The sequence below is a fragment of the Narcine bancroftii genome, chromosome 1 (assembly GCF_036971445.1).
Source record: "Narcine bancroftii isolate sNarBan1 chromosome 1, sNarBan1.hap1, whole genome shotgun sequence".
NCBI lineage: Eukaryota > Metazoa > Chordata > Chondrichthyes > Torpediniformes > Narcinidae > Narcine > Narcine bancroftii.
In genome coordinates, this window is record NC_091469.1 from 474,300,840 (window position 1) to 474,321,578 (window position 20,739).

Below are 20,739 nucleotides of genomic sequence, written 5' to 3' on the forward strand. Positions count from 1 at the left end.
GCCTATCTACAATTACTCTGTCTGTCCCCCTCATAATTTCAAATCTCCCCTTAATCTTCTATGCTCCAGGGAATTAAGACCTTACCTGATCAACCTTTCCCTATAACACAAGCCTCCTTGTAAATCTCCTCTTTCCTGTAGTTGGGTGACCGAAACTGCACACAATATTCCAATTTTGGCCTCACCAATTGTGGTGCGCTGTTAGATGGAATCAGACACACACAAGGTAAAGATTGTACAACAGGTTTTAATCCACAAAGACCTCCACAGAGCCAGGCTGGCTGTAGCTGCAGTAACTCTGAGAGACTTCGGAGGCCGGTGCAGGCTTATATCCTGGAGGGTGATTTGACACCCGACTGGGTGGGACTTGATCCATTCAGGTCGACTGATTGACAGCCAGCTAGGTGTAGTTCTGTCCCCTTTACTCTCCTGCAGGTACAGAAGTTGCCCACTGCTGTAGGTTGGCGTTACACTCCTGCAGGTATAGAGGTTTCCCCCTGCTGTAGGTTGGCGGTACACTCCTGCAGGTATAGAGGTTTCCCCCTGCAGTAGGACGGTGGTGTACCACCACACCAATGTCTTATACAAATTTACCCTAACATCTCAACCCCTGAACTCAATACTTTGATTTATGAAGGCCAATATTCTAAAACAGTGGTTCTCAACCTTTTCTTTCCACTCACATACCACTTTAAGTAATCCCTCTGCCATAAGTGCTCTGTGATTAGTAAGGGATTGCTTAAGGTGGCTTGTGAGTGGGAAGAAGAGGCTGAGAATCCCTGCTCTAGACCCAATTGTTACTGAAAGATTTTGCTTGAGAAAAAGTGTCATTGGCCCATTTCCTTTGGAGTTATGAAACTGTGCACATAACGAGTCAATTAGGTACAATTAAAACAGTGGTTTTCAAACTTTTTTTTCCACTCACATACCACCTTAAGCAATCACAGAGTACCTGTGGCATAGGGTGGAATGAAAATGGTTGAAAACCACTGTGCTAAAAGCTCTCTTTACAACCCTAACTACCTGTGATGCCACTTTCAGCGAATTATGTATCTGTATTCCCAAATCCCTCTGCTCTATCGCACTACTAAGGGCCCTACTATTCACTATGTACATCCTTTCTTGGTTTGATCTTCCAAAATGCACCTCACATTTGTCTGCATTAAATACCATCTGCCATTTTTCAGACCATTTTCCCAACTGTTCAGATCCCTCTGCAAGCTTTGAAAACCTTCTTTGCTGTCCACAACACCTTCAATCTTAGTGTTATCTGCAAACTTGCTGATCCAATTTACTACATTATCATCCAGATCATGGATATAGATGACAAACAACAATGGACCCAGCACTGATCACTGAGGGACATCACTAGTCACGGACCTCCAATTTGAGAAGCAATCATCCACCACTACTCCCTGGCTTCTCCCATCTAGCCATTGTTGAAACCAGTTCACTACCTCACCATGAATACCTATTGTCTGACTAACCTCCCATGTGGGACCTTGTCAAAGGCCTTACTGAAGTCCATGTAGACAACATCCATGGCCTTTCCTTCTTCAGCTCGCCACCTTGCACCCCTAACCACCTCCATTTAACAACTCCTTTGGAACTTGACACTCGCTGAGTATGTTCTGGCCTGTTTTTCTTCCCCCAAAATGCATCACTTTGCACTTGTCTGAATTAACTTCCATCCATCATTCCTTTGCCCAGTTGAGCGATATTTTGCATTTAGTTTGTATTCCATGATGGAGAAGTCTTGAGAGCCTGAAAATAACTTTGGCGATTCAACCCTTACACTCGTTGGCAGATGGATGAGAAATTCAATGCGCAGAATGCAAACTGCTTTTGCATTTTCATTCCTTTTGCTGGAATTTTGTTATGAAAAGAACACATTAATTCCTTTGCAGAGATAGGCTGTCAAGTTGCCTTTGAAGCAGTGAACCCCTATAAACAGTTGCCTGCTTCAGCAAAACCAACACTAAGCGTTCTTTTAATCACAAATAGATTCAGTTATCCTGATCAATGCGAGGTGGATGATTACATGTGTTTTACATTTCTGTTGGAAATGCAGCTGACGTGACCTTGCAAATGGCACTAAATTCCATGTCAGCTGTCTGCCGCTCGAATGAACAATGCAATTGTTGCATTCAGTTTGATCTATAAGGTTTCATTTTGCATTATTGCAGGCCTCTGATTTAATGGAGACACCGCTCTGCTGGTTAACCAGACAGATTTTCAGCTGATTGAACAGCATGCTTGGAATATTAATTCTTTGTTTTCTTTACTTGCTTGTATTCTCTGGACCACCATTTTCTCATGGATAACGTACAAGGAAAAAAAAATCATCAATCTCACTGCATATGTTTGTGACTGAGGGCTTGTATTTATGCAGTTAAAAAAATTAAATCTGCAGATGCTTGGGCAATGCCTCAATGTGCTGGAGAAACTCAACAGGTTACGTAGCATTCACTGGAAATAAAGGGACACGCAGAATCCAAGGAAGTAAAGGATCAAACAGCATGCGCTTTACTTCCAATGGGTGCTACACTGAGTTTCTCCAGCACGTTGGGGCATTGGACTCATGCCGTGTCTTTCAGAACATTCCATTAGCTGTTTGGTGAAGCTGTCGGATTTTATAAGCAGGTCATAAATTGATTGCACTCTCTCAAACTTGTCCCCTGACCCTTGCCTATTGCTGTTATTTCTGGCTCAGTCCCTTGGATCCTCTTTGCAGAGTCTATTAGATTCACACCACTGAGAACCCTTTGGCGCATTGGGCTCTTCAGACCTAATCCACACAGTCCCAAATCCACCACTCTATCGCGTGGCACCACGGGTTTATTTCCCTCAGATGCCAAAACGACCATCTCCCCTATAAGGCAATGAGTTTCAGGAGACCCCTGGTCACTGACTAAATAATATCTCCCTTGTATTCCCCCACTAAACCCCACTCTCATCCCGACAGCTCTTGCCTAAAGCCTGAATTCCGCCTTGCATCATCGGCCAATGGAAGCCTCTTTCCTTTGTTCACCTTCTATAAAGTTCTCCTCAATCGAATCTTCCTTCAAATACATCTGGATCAAGGAAGACACACCCAGCTCTTCCACTAAGAAGAAACTACATTGAATTGACTCCTCTGAAAGGAGACATCTCTGTCGGTGCATCTCCTGATTCTAACGCAAGGGTGAGAGAGGATGATCAGGCCTGTCATGTACCAGTCACTTGAGGACCATGCATGCCTCTTGTTTCAGTAAAAGCATAATGTTAGAGAAACTTAGAGGTCAAATAGTGTACTTTCTGTAGCAAGGGTAAATAACCAATGTATACCTTCATCAAGGTATGAACATGCCTTTCATTTTCCAGGTTCTTGTCTAGAAAGGGTTGAACGGCCTCATCAAAAGCTTTCCTTGTTTATATTCAATGAAATAAAAGTTTGCCAGTGGGGGTACTTGTGATCTTGACTCTGAGCTGGTCAGCTCCAGACAGAGACAACTTTTTGAAATCTCGCTCCGGCTTCTGGGCACCTGGGTCGGTGTTGGGGTAGGATCTGCAGAGCACCCCTTGGTGATCCTGCCTTCTACTGTCTATCGGGGAGGGGGGTAGATGGGATGGGAGGTGATGAGGGGCATGCCAAGAAGTAACACATAAACGGTGGTGTCCATGTTGGAGGCCGAGATATTGGTAGTTTGGGCGACTACAGGAGAGGTGGCACGACTATTTTAAGCAAAAACACAAAATTGCTGGAGGAACTCAGCAGGTCCCACAGCATCCACTGGAAGTAATATATGTAACCCTTCTTCATAGTACGGGCATTAAGCAGACAGGTACTTGAGTAACAATGTGGGGGAAGAGGGAAGAAATGGCAGGGGAGGAGCCAGCAGGCAAATGGTCATTAATTGGACATTGATAGAGAGACAGGTGAGAATTGATTGGAGGAGGCAGGTGGCTCTGTGAATGCAGAGCTGGAGGAAAGGAAACAGAAGGAAAGGGAAAGTGAGAGAGACAGAGCAAGAGGAAAGGGGAAGGGGTGGGGTGGGGTGAACAGAAACTGGAGAAGTCGAGGTTAATGCTATCAGGTTGGAGGCTGCCCAGAAGGAATATGAGGTGACCTTTCAAGTAACTTTTTAGTACAAAGTGAGGGTGGGTGTATGGAACAAGATGCCAGAGGAGAGGGACTATTATAATATTTAACAAGCATTTAGAAGGATACATGGATAGTGAGTGTGGGTGTAGAGGGATATAGAGCAAACACAAGGTAGGTGGGATTAGTGGCCAACATGGGCAAGTTGGGCTGAAGAGCATGTTTCCATGTTCCATGTTTCCACTGAGGGAATGAGAGGATTGGTTACAGTGATAGAGATAGGTATGACAAGGTAGAACGTGACACCGACGTGAGGGAGGAGGGTTCTCCAGGAGACAGAGGATAGACTACAGTTTTGTTTCGCCTGTACTTGATGTTAGAAATTCAGTTTGAACGTTTTCATGATTAATCTTTTGACCTGTTGTTCGCTTTCTGTGTGATTTTTCTGTGAATCCACTTTTTTGGTGGGTCACACAAAACTAAGTTAGACGGAGGGGCAGATGGTGAAGAGGAAACTGAAAGGCTGAAATTGACTTCGATAGATCACAATATTGGACCAAGAAGTAGCAAATAGAATACTAGTTCGGAAATGTAGGTTCATGCACTTTGGTGGAAGGAATAAAAGGACCGAGGAGAAAATTCAAAATTCGGAGGCGCAAAGTCCTTGTGCAGGATTCCCTTAAGATTAACCCCCCCCAGGTTGAGTCGGTGATGAAGAAGGCAAATGCAATGTTAGCATTCATAACTCGAGGAATAGGAAAATTATGTTGATATGTTATAAGATAGTGGTGAGGCCTCACTTGGAGTATGTGGTACAGTTTTGGGCTCCTTATTTAAGAAAAGATGTGCTGGCCTTGGTGAAGGTTCAGAGAGATTAACAAGAATGTTTCCTGGAATGAAGAGATAAGCACATGAGGAATGTTTGGCAGCTCTTGGACTGCACTACTTGGATTTCAATCGAATGAGGAGGGGACTTCAGGGAAGCATTATGAATGGTGAAAGGCCTAGACACAGAGGCTGTCTGTAGTGTAGACAAAGACAATAGGGAACAACTTCAGGATTGAAGAGAGCCCACTTAAATCAGAGGTGTGGAGGTATTTCTTTAGCCAGAGTGTGGTGAACCTCTGGAATTTGCTACCGTGGGCAGCTGAGGAGGCCAAGTCATTGGGTGCATTTAAGGCAGTGATTGATAGATGTTTGAATACTGAGAGTATCTAAGGTTAGGGGGCCTAGTAAGAGAATGGATCAGCTCATGATGGTATGGAGGAGCAGATCTAATGGGAAAAATGGCCTACTTCTGCTCATGGTCTTATGGGCTAAGCTTTACTCAGAATCTATGTACCTGTGATAATAAACAGCTTGAAATAAAACTAAACTCTTTGGACATTTGTCTGTTATCCTCTTTCTATGGCGCTAATTTCCAGCAGCAATTTGGGGTTGGCCTCTGAGGAGAGATTGAGTCGTCTGGGACTTTACTCGCTGGAATTTAGAAGAATGAGAGGGGATCTTACAGAAAGGTGTAACATTATGAAAGGGGCCGATAAGTTGATTCCACTCGTAGGTGAGACTAAATTAGGAGACAAGATTTAGGGAAGTAGATTTAGGATTGAGATGAGGAAGAACTGCTTTTCCCAGAGGGTGGTGAATCTGTGGAATTCGCTGCCCATTGAAGCAGTGGAGGTGACCTCAATAAATATATTTAAGACAAGGTTGGATAGATATTTACATAGTAGGGAAATTAAGGGATGGGGGAAAAGGCAGATAGGTGGTGATGAAAACAAAAATACTTATAATAGACTTCAGGAAGAACAGTTTCTGTTAGACATCCACAGAGATTATGTGGAAAGGGTCACTGCTTTCAAGTTTCTGGGTGCTCACTTTGCTGAAGATCTCTCTTGGACCATCAGTACAATCACAGTAGTTAAAAAGGCACAGTGATGACTCCATGCCCTGAGGATTCTCAAGAAGGTCAAACTGCAGGATAAGTTGCTGGTGTCCTTTTATCGCTGCTCCATCGAGCGTGTGCTGGCCTACTGCATTCCGACATGGTTTTCCAGCTACTCAGCAACGTAAAAGAGGGACCTTCAGAGGGTTATCAGTACGGCCCAGAAGATCATCGGCCATGCACTGCCCTTGTTGGAAGATTTATACAGATCTCACTGCCTCAGTAGTGCAGCCAAAATCCTGAAAGACCTTTACCACCCTGGTCACCATCTGTTTGAACTCCTGCCCTCTGGTAAACGTTTTAGGTCCAGTGGGGGATAAATTGGAGCAGATTTATAAGTGTAGGTCACATACAAACATTTTAAAACAGATCTTATTTAAAATACTGGATCTCTGCTCCAAGAGCCTTTGCAAAAGCTTTGGAGAGTGCCCAAGAGACTTCACTAGTGGACTGTTGTTTACAAAATGGCAACAGATGAAAGAATTTGTCGGAGCCGCAGACTGTCTGGAGTGGAACTTCCTGTTCTAAGAGGGTCATGTGGTTTTGCAAACAGAGAAAGAAAAACAGACGTTCTCTCTGAGGGAGAGAAAATTCATTTCTGCAGTTTTACAGTCAGCAGCAGCTGGGACTGGAACAGGACAAGCTGGAAAGCTTGTGGAAAACCCCCATTTTGGAAGATGGGTTGTGAGTTCTTAGTTCAGCCTGGTGAAAGCCCTTGTGGTTCATACAGGAGGAGAGGACTGGCTGCCTAATGCTTCACTTGAAATAAGAGAAACAACAAGGAATTCTATGGTGAACTGAAAGAAAGAGGTTATCATCTGGAGAACCCAGATGAGGCAAGTTTCTTTGGCAAGTCATGGAAGTGGCTGATTAAAAGGGATCATTTGTGTCCAGGAACAACAAATCTCTCTCTGAAAACTGACAAGAACCTTCCTGAGCGGTAACCATTGACCTTTCTAGCACCAAAGCCTGGTGAACCTTATAAATGTTAAATTCTGTGCACAGTATAAGAATTGCCTGCAACCAGTAAACTTGGAGGAATGAGAAGTGAGATTGGATTGTGAACCAAATAACTTTTCTGAACTTACACACAGACACATTACATACACTTGTGCTTAGAATTAGAAGGGGGTTAAGTTAAGTAAGTACAGTTTGATTGTATTTTCATGTTTAAAAATAATTAAAAACAACTTTTGTTGAAATAACCCTTTGTCATGGTGAATATCTATTGCTGCTGGGTTTATGGGTCCTCTGGGCTTGTAACAGTCCATTAAATGATGGACAAACAGTCTTAAAAACAGTTTTTACCCCAGAGCTGTACATGAACTGTACACCACCAAACATTGAATATTGTATTTTTTTTTATATTTTATTGTCTGATGTTTATAGGCACCATCAGGATCGGCACTCAATTTTGTTGTACTTGTAAATGATAATAAAGTTTATCAATCTATCTATTTATCTTTGAGCCTATCACCAGATCAGCCATAATCTGATTGAATGGTGGAGCAGGCTCAAAGGGCTGGATGCCCAACTCCTGCTCCTAGTTCTAATGTAATCTGGCCTGAGCAAGCTGTGGGCACCGGCTGTGTGGTTTTCACTCCATGTTCTGCCTAGTAGTTTGCCCTGCATCTTAGGATTCAAAGATGTGGACCCACCGAGGCTTCAGCTTAATGAGCCCTGCAGAGGTCCCTGCCACCAACAGTACAGCACTTCCCTCAGTTCTTCACTGCAGCAGCCTGGAAATCCATTCGGGGAATTAACAGAGGAGATGGAATTCATAAAGTATCTTTATATGCAGATGATCTTTTAGTATATATTTCAGATCCTGAGATATTTATTCCTCTAATGTTGTCTTTCCTTTCTCAATTTGGTACCTCCTCTGGATATAATGTAAAACTTTATGAGCAAATTATTCCCAATAAACATACATGTACCTGTTTATAACCATATACCCATTAGAGTGGTTAAATAGCATTTTACCTATCTTGGAGTTTAAAAATTACCAAAACATTTAACATTCTATATCAGAGATTTTCAATCTTTTACTTTCGCCTCACATCCCACTTTAAGTAATCCCTAGGCCATTGGTGCTCTGTGATTAGTAAGGGATTGCTTCAGGTGGGATGTGAGTGGGAAGGGAGGTTGAGAATCACTGCTCCAGACCCAATTGTTACTGAAATATTTTGCTTGAGAAAACTTGTCATTGGCCCATTTCCTTTGGAGTTCTTAAACGGTGCACATAACGAGTCAATTAGGCACAATTAAAACAGTGGTTTTCGGACTTTTTCTTCCCCACCCACATACCACTTTAAGCAATCCCTTACTAATCTATGGCATAGTATTCCCTATGGCATAGGGAATACTTAAAGTGGGATATGAGCGAAAAAGATTGAGAACCACTGATCTAGATAAATTTAACTTTCCTAAATGGTCTCCATTGGCTTAATCTTTAATAGGTCGTATTCATGCTATTAAAATGATAATCTTCCCAAAATTTTTGTATTTATTGCAAGCTGTCCCAGCTTTTAATTCCAAAATCCTTTTTTGATAATACTGACTAAAATATCTTTCTTATATTTGGAATAAAAAGAATGCCAGATTGAGTAAATTCCATCTGGAGAAATTAAAGAAAGACGGGGGTCTGGCTTTACCCAATCTTAGACTCTATTATTGGACAGTTAACATCCGCTATATTATTTTCTGGATCTAACTATTCTGATCAATTTGTATGCCCTTATTGGGTAGATGTGGAATTGAATTCCATGCAGAGGTATTCAATAGCTCCTTCATTGGGAGCCAGCTCTTCCTTTGACCTTCAACCCAATACTTCAACATACGTTATGGATTTGGTTTCAATTTCAGAAGTTCTTTGACTTGGAAAATTTTACTTTATCCAGCACCATTTCTCTTAATTTTTTTTTCAACCGTCTATAATTGGTCAAGCCTTCTCTTTCTGGAAAGTTAAAGGAATCGTTTCTTTATCAAATTTGTTTATAGATGGTCTTTTGAACAATTATCTAATAAATATAATATAGTCAAATCACTTTTTTTTTACAGACTTTCAAATTAGAAATTTTCTGAATACTTTACTGCCTATCTTTCCAAAATCGTACCAACAGGATTTGGTGGATACTTTTCTTTTTAATTTGGCCCCTTCTCATAAGGGTTTAATTGGCAACATTTATAATAGGTTATTAAGATTGCAATCAAATTCTAATGACAAAATTAAAAGGGCCTGGGAAGAGGAACTTCAGTTACATCCTCCAAAGGAATCATGGGAGAAGAAGTGGCTTCTCTAACGCGTATGTTTTGGTCGTGCCCTATTGGATAGTTATTTTTAAGACTTTGTCAGCTATTCTGGGTATTAGTTTGCAACCTGACCCACTGACGGTTCTTTTTGGAATTATACTTCCAGAATGGGACGAGTTCCCACTTCCACACGTTGGGATGTAGCCTTTTCTACACTGTTGACAAGAAGAGCCATCTTATTTAAATGGGAAGATTCTAATCCACTTACTTTGACTCAGTGGCTCTCTCAAATGATGTCACGTTTACCTTTAGAGGAAGTTAGGATACTTCTGATAAATTTGAAGAGACTTGGTGACCTTTTCTAAATAACTTCCACATATCTTAGTTAGTGTAATTATTTTTCCTTCCAGACTATATTTATTTCTTTCCTTTTTGTTGGTGAAGACCAAATGATTAATTTTTAGGAAAGGCTAAAGAGTAGGTAGGATTTTATATAATAAACCTTTCCTTTTTTTTTTGAAAAACATATTTGTTAATTGTGCTGTGATGTAATATGTTATATCATATGATCTCAAATAGTGGTATTTTTTTCCCCTTTTTGATGATGTACTAGTCTCCTCTGGTATTGTTTTCCTATAATATGATGAATAAAAAGATTGAAAAAGAAGAGGAGGCTGATGGTGGAGGGGAAGCCACTGCTCCTGAGCCTGGTGGTGCGAGTCTTGTGGCATCTACACCTCTTTCCTGATGGCAGCAGCGAGAACAGAGCGTGTGCTGGGTGGTGAGGGGTCCATGGCCCTGGAGTGAGAGTGGAAACCAGAACCTATTGACTTGGATGCTATCAAGTGTTGCCTCTGCAGAAGGAACAATGTACAATCGATTCACAATATCTGAGAGCATTACAAACAGCTAATAGAATGCAGGTCTCAAGATATGGCAGTGCGCTGCCTGTTACTTCAGAGTGTCAAGCGATAGGGGAATTAAGATATTACAAAACAGGTTAATAAAGGTATTCAGGGCACATCGAATAGAATATCCAGATTTCCACTCGTATGCACCGAGCATAAGTAAGACATCACAACCATTCTGTTTGACCTGAAGTTTTACATTGTGAGTTATCACTGTTCAGCAGTTCCAACATGAATGCTGCTCCCAGTCGATCGTGCAGGAGATTATAACCTGCAGACAGCGCTGATCAATAACCGCTCTTTATTCAACATTCTTATCTGCTCTTACCTTCATATAGCCAGTCACTCAGGCCATTGAAAATGACCCCTTCCTTCCCAGTGGCCACCAGACGTATGGCGCGGCTATTCACGTTCAGCTGATAGAAGATGTTGTTCTCAAAAATGAATATCTGTTCAGCAAGAAATAAAACAGCAGGATTAGGGCAAGAAAGGAAATGAGGTAACCAAGTACAGTATTGGGATCAAGCTGGACCCTTAGAGTTTACGGGCGGTTGGGTGGGGAGGAGGGTGGAAAGAGGCCAGACGTCAAGGAGAAATTAAATTGCTAGCTTATCTGTGGAGGTTTTGAAGATCTTTCAAACTACTGTAGAGGAGAGTACATTCAATCGTTCTCTTGGGAAATAAGGCTGGGGAAGTATCAGTGGATATCATTCTATTAGTGAAGTCAAGTTTATTCCCATCTGATTGTACAATTACAACCTGATGAAACTGCATTCTCCGGTCCTTGGTGCAAAATAGTACAAATACATATGCAGGAAAGTATTTCATCAATACAAATAAATAAATAATGGTTATTTCAGCCTGACCCACCTGGAGAACGATACCTCTTACGCCAGGCTGCTCTCCATTAACTTTAGGTTGGTATTTAACACATCATTCCCCAGAGGCTGGTGGAGAAGCTGTCCTCACAGGGACTCATACTCCTTTCTGTAACTGGAATGATCGGTCTGTCCGGGTCAGTAGCAGAACATCAAGCATCGTCACACTGAATACAGGCGCACCTTGGGGCTGTGTGCTTGGCCCACTCCTGCTCATGCTACTGACCCACAATTGCATCACCAGATCCAGCTCCATTAGCAACAACGATGAGTTGTATTGCTGGGAAGAGGTGGAAAATCTCGTGATAAGGTGTGAGAGCAACAACCTGAGCCTCAGTGAGGACAAGACGAAGGAGACGAAGGCTTCAGCAATAACCACCCACCACAACACATCAATAACTCAGTAGTGGAGAGAGTAGAGAGCACCAAGTTCTTTGGAGTCCTATCGTGGACACAGTTACAGTGGCACAGTTAATGACGCAGATAGCGCAACGTTATTTTAGCTCCAGCAACATAGGTTCGAATCCAGCACTGTCTTAAGTGGTTTGAATGTCCTCCCCATGCCTGCGTGAGTTTCGTCTGGGTGCTTCGGTTTTTTCCCACACTTCAAAAATGTTTTGGGGTTGTTGGTTAATTGGGGGCTTGCGGGTTGGAAAGGCCTATTACCTTGCTGTATGTCTAAATTAAATTTTAAAAGAAATTTAATTAAAAATTAAGTCTTCCATGGTAGACAGGTCAGGAAAATGGATACAAAATTGGCTTGGTGGCAGAAGTAAGGGGTGCTAGTGGTTCGGTGTGCGGCAGGAACTGGTACTGGGTCCCCTGTTGTTCGTCATCTTTATTCATGATTTGGATGAGTACGTAAGTGGCATCATTGGTAAGTTCACAGATGGAACTTAAATTCGTGGACCGTGAAGAAGGCTGTCTTAGGTTACCACGAGGTCTACCTCAACTGGGAAGGTGGGCCAAAGAATGGCAAATGGAATTTAATTATGATCTGTGTGAAGTGATCCATTTTGGGAAGTTAAACCACAGAGCACATAGACAGCGCATGATAGGGTCCTGGCAGGTGCTGTAGACCTGGGGGTATGCACATAGATCCCTGAATCTCGACCCACAAGACCTCCTCTTTAGTCAGGAAGTCCTTCACTTTCTAGGGAGGGTGAGGCTACTGGCCCCCATCTTCACACAGTTTACAGCAGGCATAATTGAGAGAGGCCTGTCTGGCTGCATCATTGGATGGTATGGGAGCTGCAAAGCATCGTACCACAAGTCAATTCAGTGGCAGAAAAGATCAATGGAGTCTCCTTCACCCCCGTCAAAGTGATCTACCAGGATCATTGCCTGAAGAGGGTGTGCAACATCATTGATGACCCCTTCCACCCTGCACACAGCATCTTTCAAGCTACTCCCGTTGGGGAAGAGGGTCCAGAAAAGAGTTACAAGTTCCCAGGTACTGGGATGCCTTGGATTCATGGTGTTTGAATTCATAAATGGCTGACCATAGAAGACAAAGGCGAGTGATGGAAATTTGTATTCTGGCTGGATGTGGTGGTGCTCCATTGGGATCTATGGAAGGTGTAATGGGCCATCAAAGAACACAACAGGACATAGATCAATTTCAGATGTGGGCAGAGAAAACACATTTGGAGGTTAATGTAGTCAACTGTGGGTTGTTGCAATTTGGGAGGCCAAAGCTAAGGAGACATGTACAGTTAATTACAGGACTTGGAAGCATTGATGTGCAGAAGGAACCACTCATCTAGGTCCATTGCTCCATGAAAATAGCCAGGCAAGTAGATGAGGTGGTAAAGAAGGCAAACGGTATGTTTGCCTTGATTGGTAGAAGAGCAAGGAAGTCATATTGCAGCTATATAAAGCCTGGGTTAGCCACACTTGGAATATTGTGTGCAATTCTAATCACCTGTTACAGGAAGGAAACCCGTATCTCCAAATGGATTCATCTGCTTTCTCTGCTCTCATCCTCCTCCCTCTGGTTGCCCCCGACCTCTCCTTCTCTACCAATCCGATCCTTCGAAACACCCAGTCAGCCCTCTATGACTCAATTTCCTGCACCTGACCCCTTTGTCTCTCCTTTTGTTCATCATGTGACCTGCCACCACCCCCCCCCCCCCACTTCCTTGATTCATCAAGCCTGTTTGGGCCCCCCGTTTCACACCCACCACTCTCTCCTCTATACACTGCTTTCTATTCTAACATTGCTCGGTACTAATGAAGAGCTTCTGCTCGAAAGATCAACCATTTGTTTTCTCCCACTGATGCTCCATGACCTGTGAGTTCTTTCAGTAGATTGTGTATAGCTTCAAATCTCAACATCTGCAGTATTTGTTTCTGTCACTGTATCTTGGTATCGAACCATACAACCCTGCAGCACTGAAACAAGCCCTTTGGCTCTTCTAGTTTGTGCCAAGCTATTATCTGCCTCATCCCACTGACCTGAATCCGGACCATAGCTGGCCACACCCCTCCATCCATGTCCCTGACCTCAAATTTTTCTCAAATATTAAAATTGAGCCTGCATTCACCATTTTAGCGGGCAGCTAATTCCACACTTACACAATTCCCCTAAACTTTACGTCTTTAACTCTTTACCCATGTCCTCTAACCTCAGTAGAAAAAGCCTTCATTTACTCTATCTATACTGTGACGGAGCATATAGATATGTTTTTGGGGAGGTGAATTGGGAAAGGTTTGTTAGAGTACGTTACATACAAACACTTTAAATCAGATCTTATTTGAAATACTGGAGCTCTGACCAATGCTTGACATATCGGGGCCTCACAGCTTTTGCAAGAGCTTTGAAGAGTGCTCAAAAAACTTCACTAATAGACCGTCGTTTACAAAAGTTAACAGATGAAAGAGCTTGTCGGAGCTGCCTTCTGTCTGGAAGGGTACTTGCTGTTCTTAGAGGGTCATGTTGGTTTTGCAAGCAGAGAGAGAAAAACAGTTTTTCTCTCAGAGAGAGAGAAAGAGACACACACACACACACACACACACACACACACACACACACACACACACACACACACACACACACACACACACACACACACACACACAGATCAATTCTACAGTGTTACTGCCAGTCACAGCAGCTGGGACTGGAACAGGACAAGCTGGCAAGCCCCATTTGGAAGACGACCTGGTCAAAGCCCTTGTGGTTCATGTAAGAGGAGAAGACAGGCTGACTAATGTTTCACTTGGAATAAGAGAAATGAAAAGGTACTCTGTGGTGTCCTGAAAGAAAGAGGTTATCATCTGGAGAACCCTAAAGGGGCAAGTTTCGTCAGCAAGACACTTAAGTGGTATCGTACAGTGGTTGGACAGCCCATGGGCATCACCCCTGTACATGATACCCAAAACAACTGGGTGCTGGAGACCATGTGGAGACAACCGCCATCTCAACAAGGCTACAACACCAGATTGGAACCCCGTGCCACACATCCAGGACATTGCAGCTAATCTGCATGTGGCAAGAATCTTCTCCAAGGTGAATCTCATGGGGGATAGATCCTGGTACACCCCAATGATATCTCCAAGACGACCATCATCATCCCGTTTGGCCTCTTCAAATTCCTCTGAATGCCATTTGGGCTAAAGAATACCACAGAAACCTTCCAGCGACTTGTGGATGCAGTCGACCGAGACCTGGACGGCACCTTTGTGTATCTGGGTGACATCTTGGTGATGAGTAGGAACCAACAGGAGCATATGGTGCACCTCTGCAACCTCTACACCCGACTGAGCAAGTTCGGCCTGGCGATAAACCCAGCCAAATGCAAGTTCGGATTGGAGCCATCAATATCCTGGGCCACAGGATAACCAGGGAAGAGGCCACACCGCTACCCAGTAAAGTGGAGGCCATCCAGAAGTTCCCCAGACCCAACACAACCAAGGGATTACAAAAGTTCGTGAGGATGATTAATGTCTATCACAGGTTCATCCCCTCAGCTACCCAGATCATGCGACCCTTGTTCACCTGGATGGCAGGCAAGGTGAAAAACATTACCTGAGATGAGGAGTCAGTGGAAGTCTTCACGAAGGCCAAGGAAGCCCTGGTGGACGCCACTCTCCTGGCACATCCCAGGTCAGATGCTCCAAAAGCCCTGAGATTGGATGCCTCAGGAACGGAGATCAGCGGAGCTCTGGAGCAGCAGTTCGAAGGAAGTTGGTGGCTGCCGACTTTCCTCAGCAAACATCTGCACCCTCCAGAACTGAAGTACAGCGCTTTTGACAGAGAGCTACGAGCTCCGTACTTAGCCATCCACCACTTCAGGTACTTCCTAGAGGACAGCTTGTTCATGGCTTTCACAGATCAAAAGCCCCTGACTTTCACTTTGGCTAAGATCTCAGACCCCAATCGGGCCGCCAGCAATGACACCTGTCTTACGTCTCTGAGTACACCACAGATGTAAGGTGCATCTCCTGCAAGGACAATGTGGTAGCCAATACACTGTCCAGGCAAAGTATCAATGCACTATCAAGGGGAGTGGACTTCATAGGACTGGCAGAGGCACTTATTGAGTGACAAGGAGATGCCCCAATACAGGACTGCCATATTGGGAATGCAACTCCCGGACACTCCATTTGGCACAGGTAACACCACCCACCCGTGCAACGTGGCCAACAGTTAGATCAGACCCATTGTCCCAGCAGCTTGGAGACGACAGGTTTTTGATTTCATCCATAGACTGGCTCACCCATCCATCAGGACCACGGTCTGGCTGGTGGCCAGCAAATATGTGTGGCATGGATTGAGGAAACAGGTCAGCAGGTGGGCAAAGGCATGCACGCAGTGCCAAACAACCAAGGTACAGCAGCACACCAAGACCCCACCTCAGCATTTCAAGTCCACAGAACAATGTAGATGCAGAAGGACCCTTGCCGGTATCCCAGGGTTTCCGCTATCTGTTCACGATGGTTGACTGCTTCACCAGGTTGCCATAAGCAGTCCCACTGGCAGACACGTCCACATCCCCATGCACCAGGGGCTTCATCTCATCCTGGGTGGCACGGTTCAAGTTATCGTCCCATATCATATCTGACAGAGGGGCCCAGTTCACCTCCAGTCTGTGGTCTGACCTCTTCAGCCTATGGGGTGCCCAGCTGCATCACACAACAGCTTACCACTCACAGACCAATGGGTTGGTGGAGCGCTTCCACAGGCACCTCAAAACCATGCTCATGACCAGACTCCAAGGACCCAACTGGGTAGATGAGCTACCGTGGGCCCTGTTGGGCATCCGCATGGCGTGCAAGGAGGACCTCAACACCACTTTGGCCAAACTCGTCTAGAGAGGTCCACTGGTGGTCCTGGGAGAATTCGTACCATCCCCAGGTGGACAACAGGATGACTCTGCAGCATTCCTCAGCAGGCTAAGGGAAAGAGTCAGCAACCTGGCCCCGATTCACCTTCCAGGCACGGACATGCGAGGACCAACTTATCCAAAGATCTGCTGGACTGTGAGTATGTTTTAATTCACAGGTGTCCACATCGTCCACCATTACAGAGGCCATACGAGGGTCTGTTCCAGGTCATCCGCAACAACGGGGCTACTTTAGAGCTGTAGGCAAGAGGCAAGATGGAGGTCTTCACCACAGACAAGCTGAAGCCGACACACCTGGACCTGATGTGTCCGGTTGAGACATCCGCCACCGAAGACTGCAGAGACTTTGCCTCCCCCCAAGCACCAAGGACAATACCACCGGTTCTGGGGGAGGGGGGTTGTGTGGAGGCCCACTGCAGCAGTAATCGAACTGGGGCTCTAGGCAGCGAGCACAACTGAAGGCCAGCAATGGCCCCAACAAGTGAACCAGCGGGTGAATGGCAAGGGCAGCTTTAAAGCCAGTGAGCCCAAATTGGCACTGGCCTTGCTGCGCAGCCAACAGTCAGGGAAAGCGCATGGGTAAGATGGCATTATTATGCAGGAAAGTACCCACGCATGGGAAACCTACTTTTGTTATGTAAGTTGTAATGTCAGTCAAGGGGAGCCACAGCGGGAACAGTATAAGTATAAAAGTCGGGCCTGAGCCCTGATAAAACTCAGAGCTTAACCTGACTATAGTGCGTGTGTGTCTTCTTTCGAGTAGCATGTGGCTACACAAGTGTGGTTGAATAATGCTGGACATTAGTGAATGGGGAATACAGATACATAATGGCCTGAAGGTGTTGCCATAAGTAGATAGAGTCATAATGAGAGCTTTTGGCACATTGGCCTTCATAAATCAAAGTATTGGAATTGCAATGTTACGGTACAGTTGTATAAGACATTGGCAAGGCCAAATTTGGAGTATTGTGTGCCATTTTGAAAGATTTTTTTTTGGAAAGAATACATGGGTCAGCACAACATTGAGGGCCAGAACTGTGCTGTATTGTTTCATGTTGCCAGGACTTGAAGAACTGTGTTACAGGGAATGGCTAAACAAGTTAGGACTTTATTCCCTGAAGTGCAGAAGAATGAGGGGAGATTTGACAGGTGTGTTCAAAACGATGATGGGTATAGACAGAGTAAATGCAAGTAGGCTTTTTCCACTGAGGTCAGATGAGAAATAAACCAGGACATGGGTTAAGGGTGTGCAGGAAAAAAAAACTAATTAGTTGTAAATTTCCTACTCACTGCTGCATGTACTGTGTGGGACTCCGGTCAAAAAGTACCAGAAAGACTGCTGAGTTGAAGTGAATTAATACCACCCTGTGCCACAAGTTCCCTGGATCACTTGATATCTATCACTCAAATAGCTTCCTGCTGATCTGAGCTTTTCAAATCCAACTGCCTGAGTCACCTGCTCTAATTGCCAGGTACAGCCTTCAGATAAAGTCTGAAGTCTGCTACAGGTGAAAGGGAAGATGTTTAAAGGGAACATGGGGAGGGGGGGGGGGAGACTGTGGTCTATGTTTTGGGTGCAGGTCATTGAAATGAGGCAGAATAATAGTTCAGCACAGACAGGATGGGCAGAAGGGCCTGTTTCTACACTTCTAAAGGTTAACCATTGTTTTGGGCCTGACCCCTACATCCTTTGATTGGTTACCCTTCACTTCCTATTGATGCTGTGTTGACCTGTTAAGTTTCTCCAGCATATTTGTGTATTGTACTCGACACCAGCATGTGCAGGCATTCTTGTTTAACTCTGGGCAGACCTAAATTCCTTCTTTTAACATCTGCTGCCTCTACCTTTAAATTTACACCTTAAAATTTAGAATTTTTAAGATTCATTTCTCGTCATGTACACAAAATACACAACATTTATTTTTCTTTGTTTGCCCTTTTAAGGCAATGAAGGAGGTACCATTAAAACCAGTGCTACTGTCATGAGGGGAAATGGAAGGAAAAGAGAGTCCCCTCAAAGACATTGTGTCCAAGGAACCTTCTTCTGATCATGTTGCCTCCTGCACCTCCATAGCTACATGGCCTCCAGTCTGGTCCAGCAGCGAATGCAAGCTTGAAAAATCCAACATTCCTTCCTCAGCCCTTGGTTCTGAACTCCAGAAGCAAGTAGGAAATTGTTAGCAACCGAGGGCCTTTGGGACCTTCAGGAATCCTAGGAATCCATATGTGGGTGGAACCAATCGTCTGCAGCCTGGACCACCAATGTAATCCCCTAGACCGTCGGATACCCTCTTCACTTCTCCTTCTTGGGGGGGGGGGGGTCTCTAGCTGTGGTGCCCTGTGTTGGTCTGTTGCTCCCCCAGAGGTCTGGACTGTTAGGCCTGGGCACCACCAATTGGGCACAAACCCCCGTGGGTCTTGAACATTTAAAAAAATGTCACTGACCCAATTGTACTGGAGCCATTGGGCCGGAAGGCTGCGCAGCAGGACCCTGCAAAGCAGCTGTACCTCCTGGGTCCTCACCACAGACAGCAGCACGGCCATCTTGAAAAAAATCTTTCATATAAACATGCGTCTTCCTCACCTTTCTTCTCATTGTCCTTTTTATTTTTCAACTTGACGATTATTCACCATTCTGGGCCATACTTCCAGTGGAGATTAATTACATAAAGCAAAAGGAGTGGAGATATATAATTTCCTTTGATCATTGAAATCAAGGAACATATAGAAATCAACTCACTCATTACGAGTGCAGGGTAACAGCACACAAAACTGGAACGTTATACGGGTGCACAGTAGGGTGACGCAGTTAGCGTAGCAGTTAATGCAATACTAGTACAGAGCTAACGAATCCGATGTTGTCTGTTAAGAGTTTGTACGTCCTTCCTGCGATTGTACGGGTTTCCACTGGGTGCTCCGGTTTCCTCCCACTCTTCAAAAAGGTCCAGGGAATGTAATGTGGGGGCATGGGCTCGTCAGCTGGAAGGGCCTAAAGATCTGAAAAATTAAAGACTAAAAGAAGAACTGATTGTGCTTGGCTGTGCACCTAAAATGGTGCCATCAAAAAGGTGAAGTTTGATGTCAGCATGGATGCACTCAGGATTCATAAAAGGTATTAACTGAAGCAATGTGGATGTAAAAGATTGCAATAATTGTCCAGTCACAGTAGTTCTCAACTTTTTTCTTTCCACTCATACACCAATTTAAGTATTCCCTATGCCATCAGTGCTCTGTGATTATTAAGGGATTGCTTAAGGTGATATGTGAGTGGAAAGAAAAAGTTTGAAAACCACTCTCTTAATCGTACCTAATTGACGCGTTATGTGCAGGGTTTCATAACTCCAAAGGAAATGGGCCAACGACAATTTTTCTCCAGTTAAATATTTCAGCAACAATTGGATCTGGAACAGTGATTCTCAACCTTCCCTCCCCACTCACCTCCCTCCTGAAGCAATCCCTCACTAATCACAGAGCACCGATGACATAGGAATTACTTAAAGTGGGATGTGAGTGGAAAGAAAAAGGTTGAGAACCACAGATTCTAGTCTGTGGCCAATTGATGCAGGAGAGTACTGGGATGGCAGACGGCACTGCCAAAATTAGTACGTTCAAAAACATTCTGGGGCTGAAGGTCAACTGGGTGTAATTGGGGCAGCAGAGGGCACGTGGGCCAAAGGGGCCTGTTACCCTGCTGTTTGTTTAAATTTAATTTAAGAATTTGGGTATTGAAAGAATTATTCCTCAAAATGAAAATGGCTGATGGACTGGCTGCCAAAGAGGAATTTTGTCAAATCAGAGCGGATCCTGTTTTTGTGACTGAGGTGAAAACGATTGAAAATGCAGCCCTTCTCACTCTCCATTCAGGTAACAGCTAGTCAAGCAGAAAGAAACTCTAACCACAACCATTCGTGTAAAGTGCTCTGGAGTGTTCAGCCAAGAATTTCCTTCAATTGACATCAGGGTGATTTGGTCTAAGTCTCCGCAGGAATGTTGCAGCTTAATGTCAGAGAACATGAAGAAAATAACCTGATCTATGATTTGAAATTACAGTATAACCCGGTATCCGTAATAGGTGCCAGATCCCAGAGGTTTTACTGTATTATAGAAGCTATTGCCCTTTGAAATTCAATACAGGTAGTCCTCAACTTACAACTGTATTCTGTTCTGACCGACCGGCCACATCTCGAAATGGGCGTTAGTCGGAAATTCACTGAATCCGTTTTATCGTTCGTCAAATACACCAAGGCCAGCCTCACCCTGGCCACCTGCCCATCCATGCTCCCAACCGCGGATCCTTGCCCCAGCTACCCGTGCATGCTAACTCCCG

General features: G+C 44.3%; 1 protein-coding gene and 1 long non-coding RNA gene across 5 annotated transcripts in view; one reads left to right on the forward strand and one right to left on the reverse strand.

Moving 5' to 3' along the window:
• dpp6a (dipeptidyl-peptidase 6a) overlaps positions 1-20,739 on the reverse strand; it is an 810,473-nt gene that overhangs the window by 159,697 nt on the left and 630,037 nt on the right. For all 4 annotated transcript variants that reach the window (XM_069914792.1, XM_069914791.1, XM_069914794.1 and 1 more), the window contains exon 8: positions 10,515-10,635. In XM_069914792.1, the coding sequence (XP_069770893.1) occupies positions 10,515-10,635 (121 nt within the window). The remainder of the gene's footprint in view (positions 1-10,514; positions 10,636-20,739) is intronic.
• On the forward strand, positions 13,206-18,995 carry LOC138753862 (uncharacterized). Its single transcript, XR_011351463.1, has 2 exons — positions 13,206-13,357; positions 18,357-18,995. It is a non-coding gene; the product is annotated as an uncharacterized lncRNA (long non-coding RNA).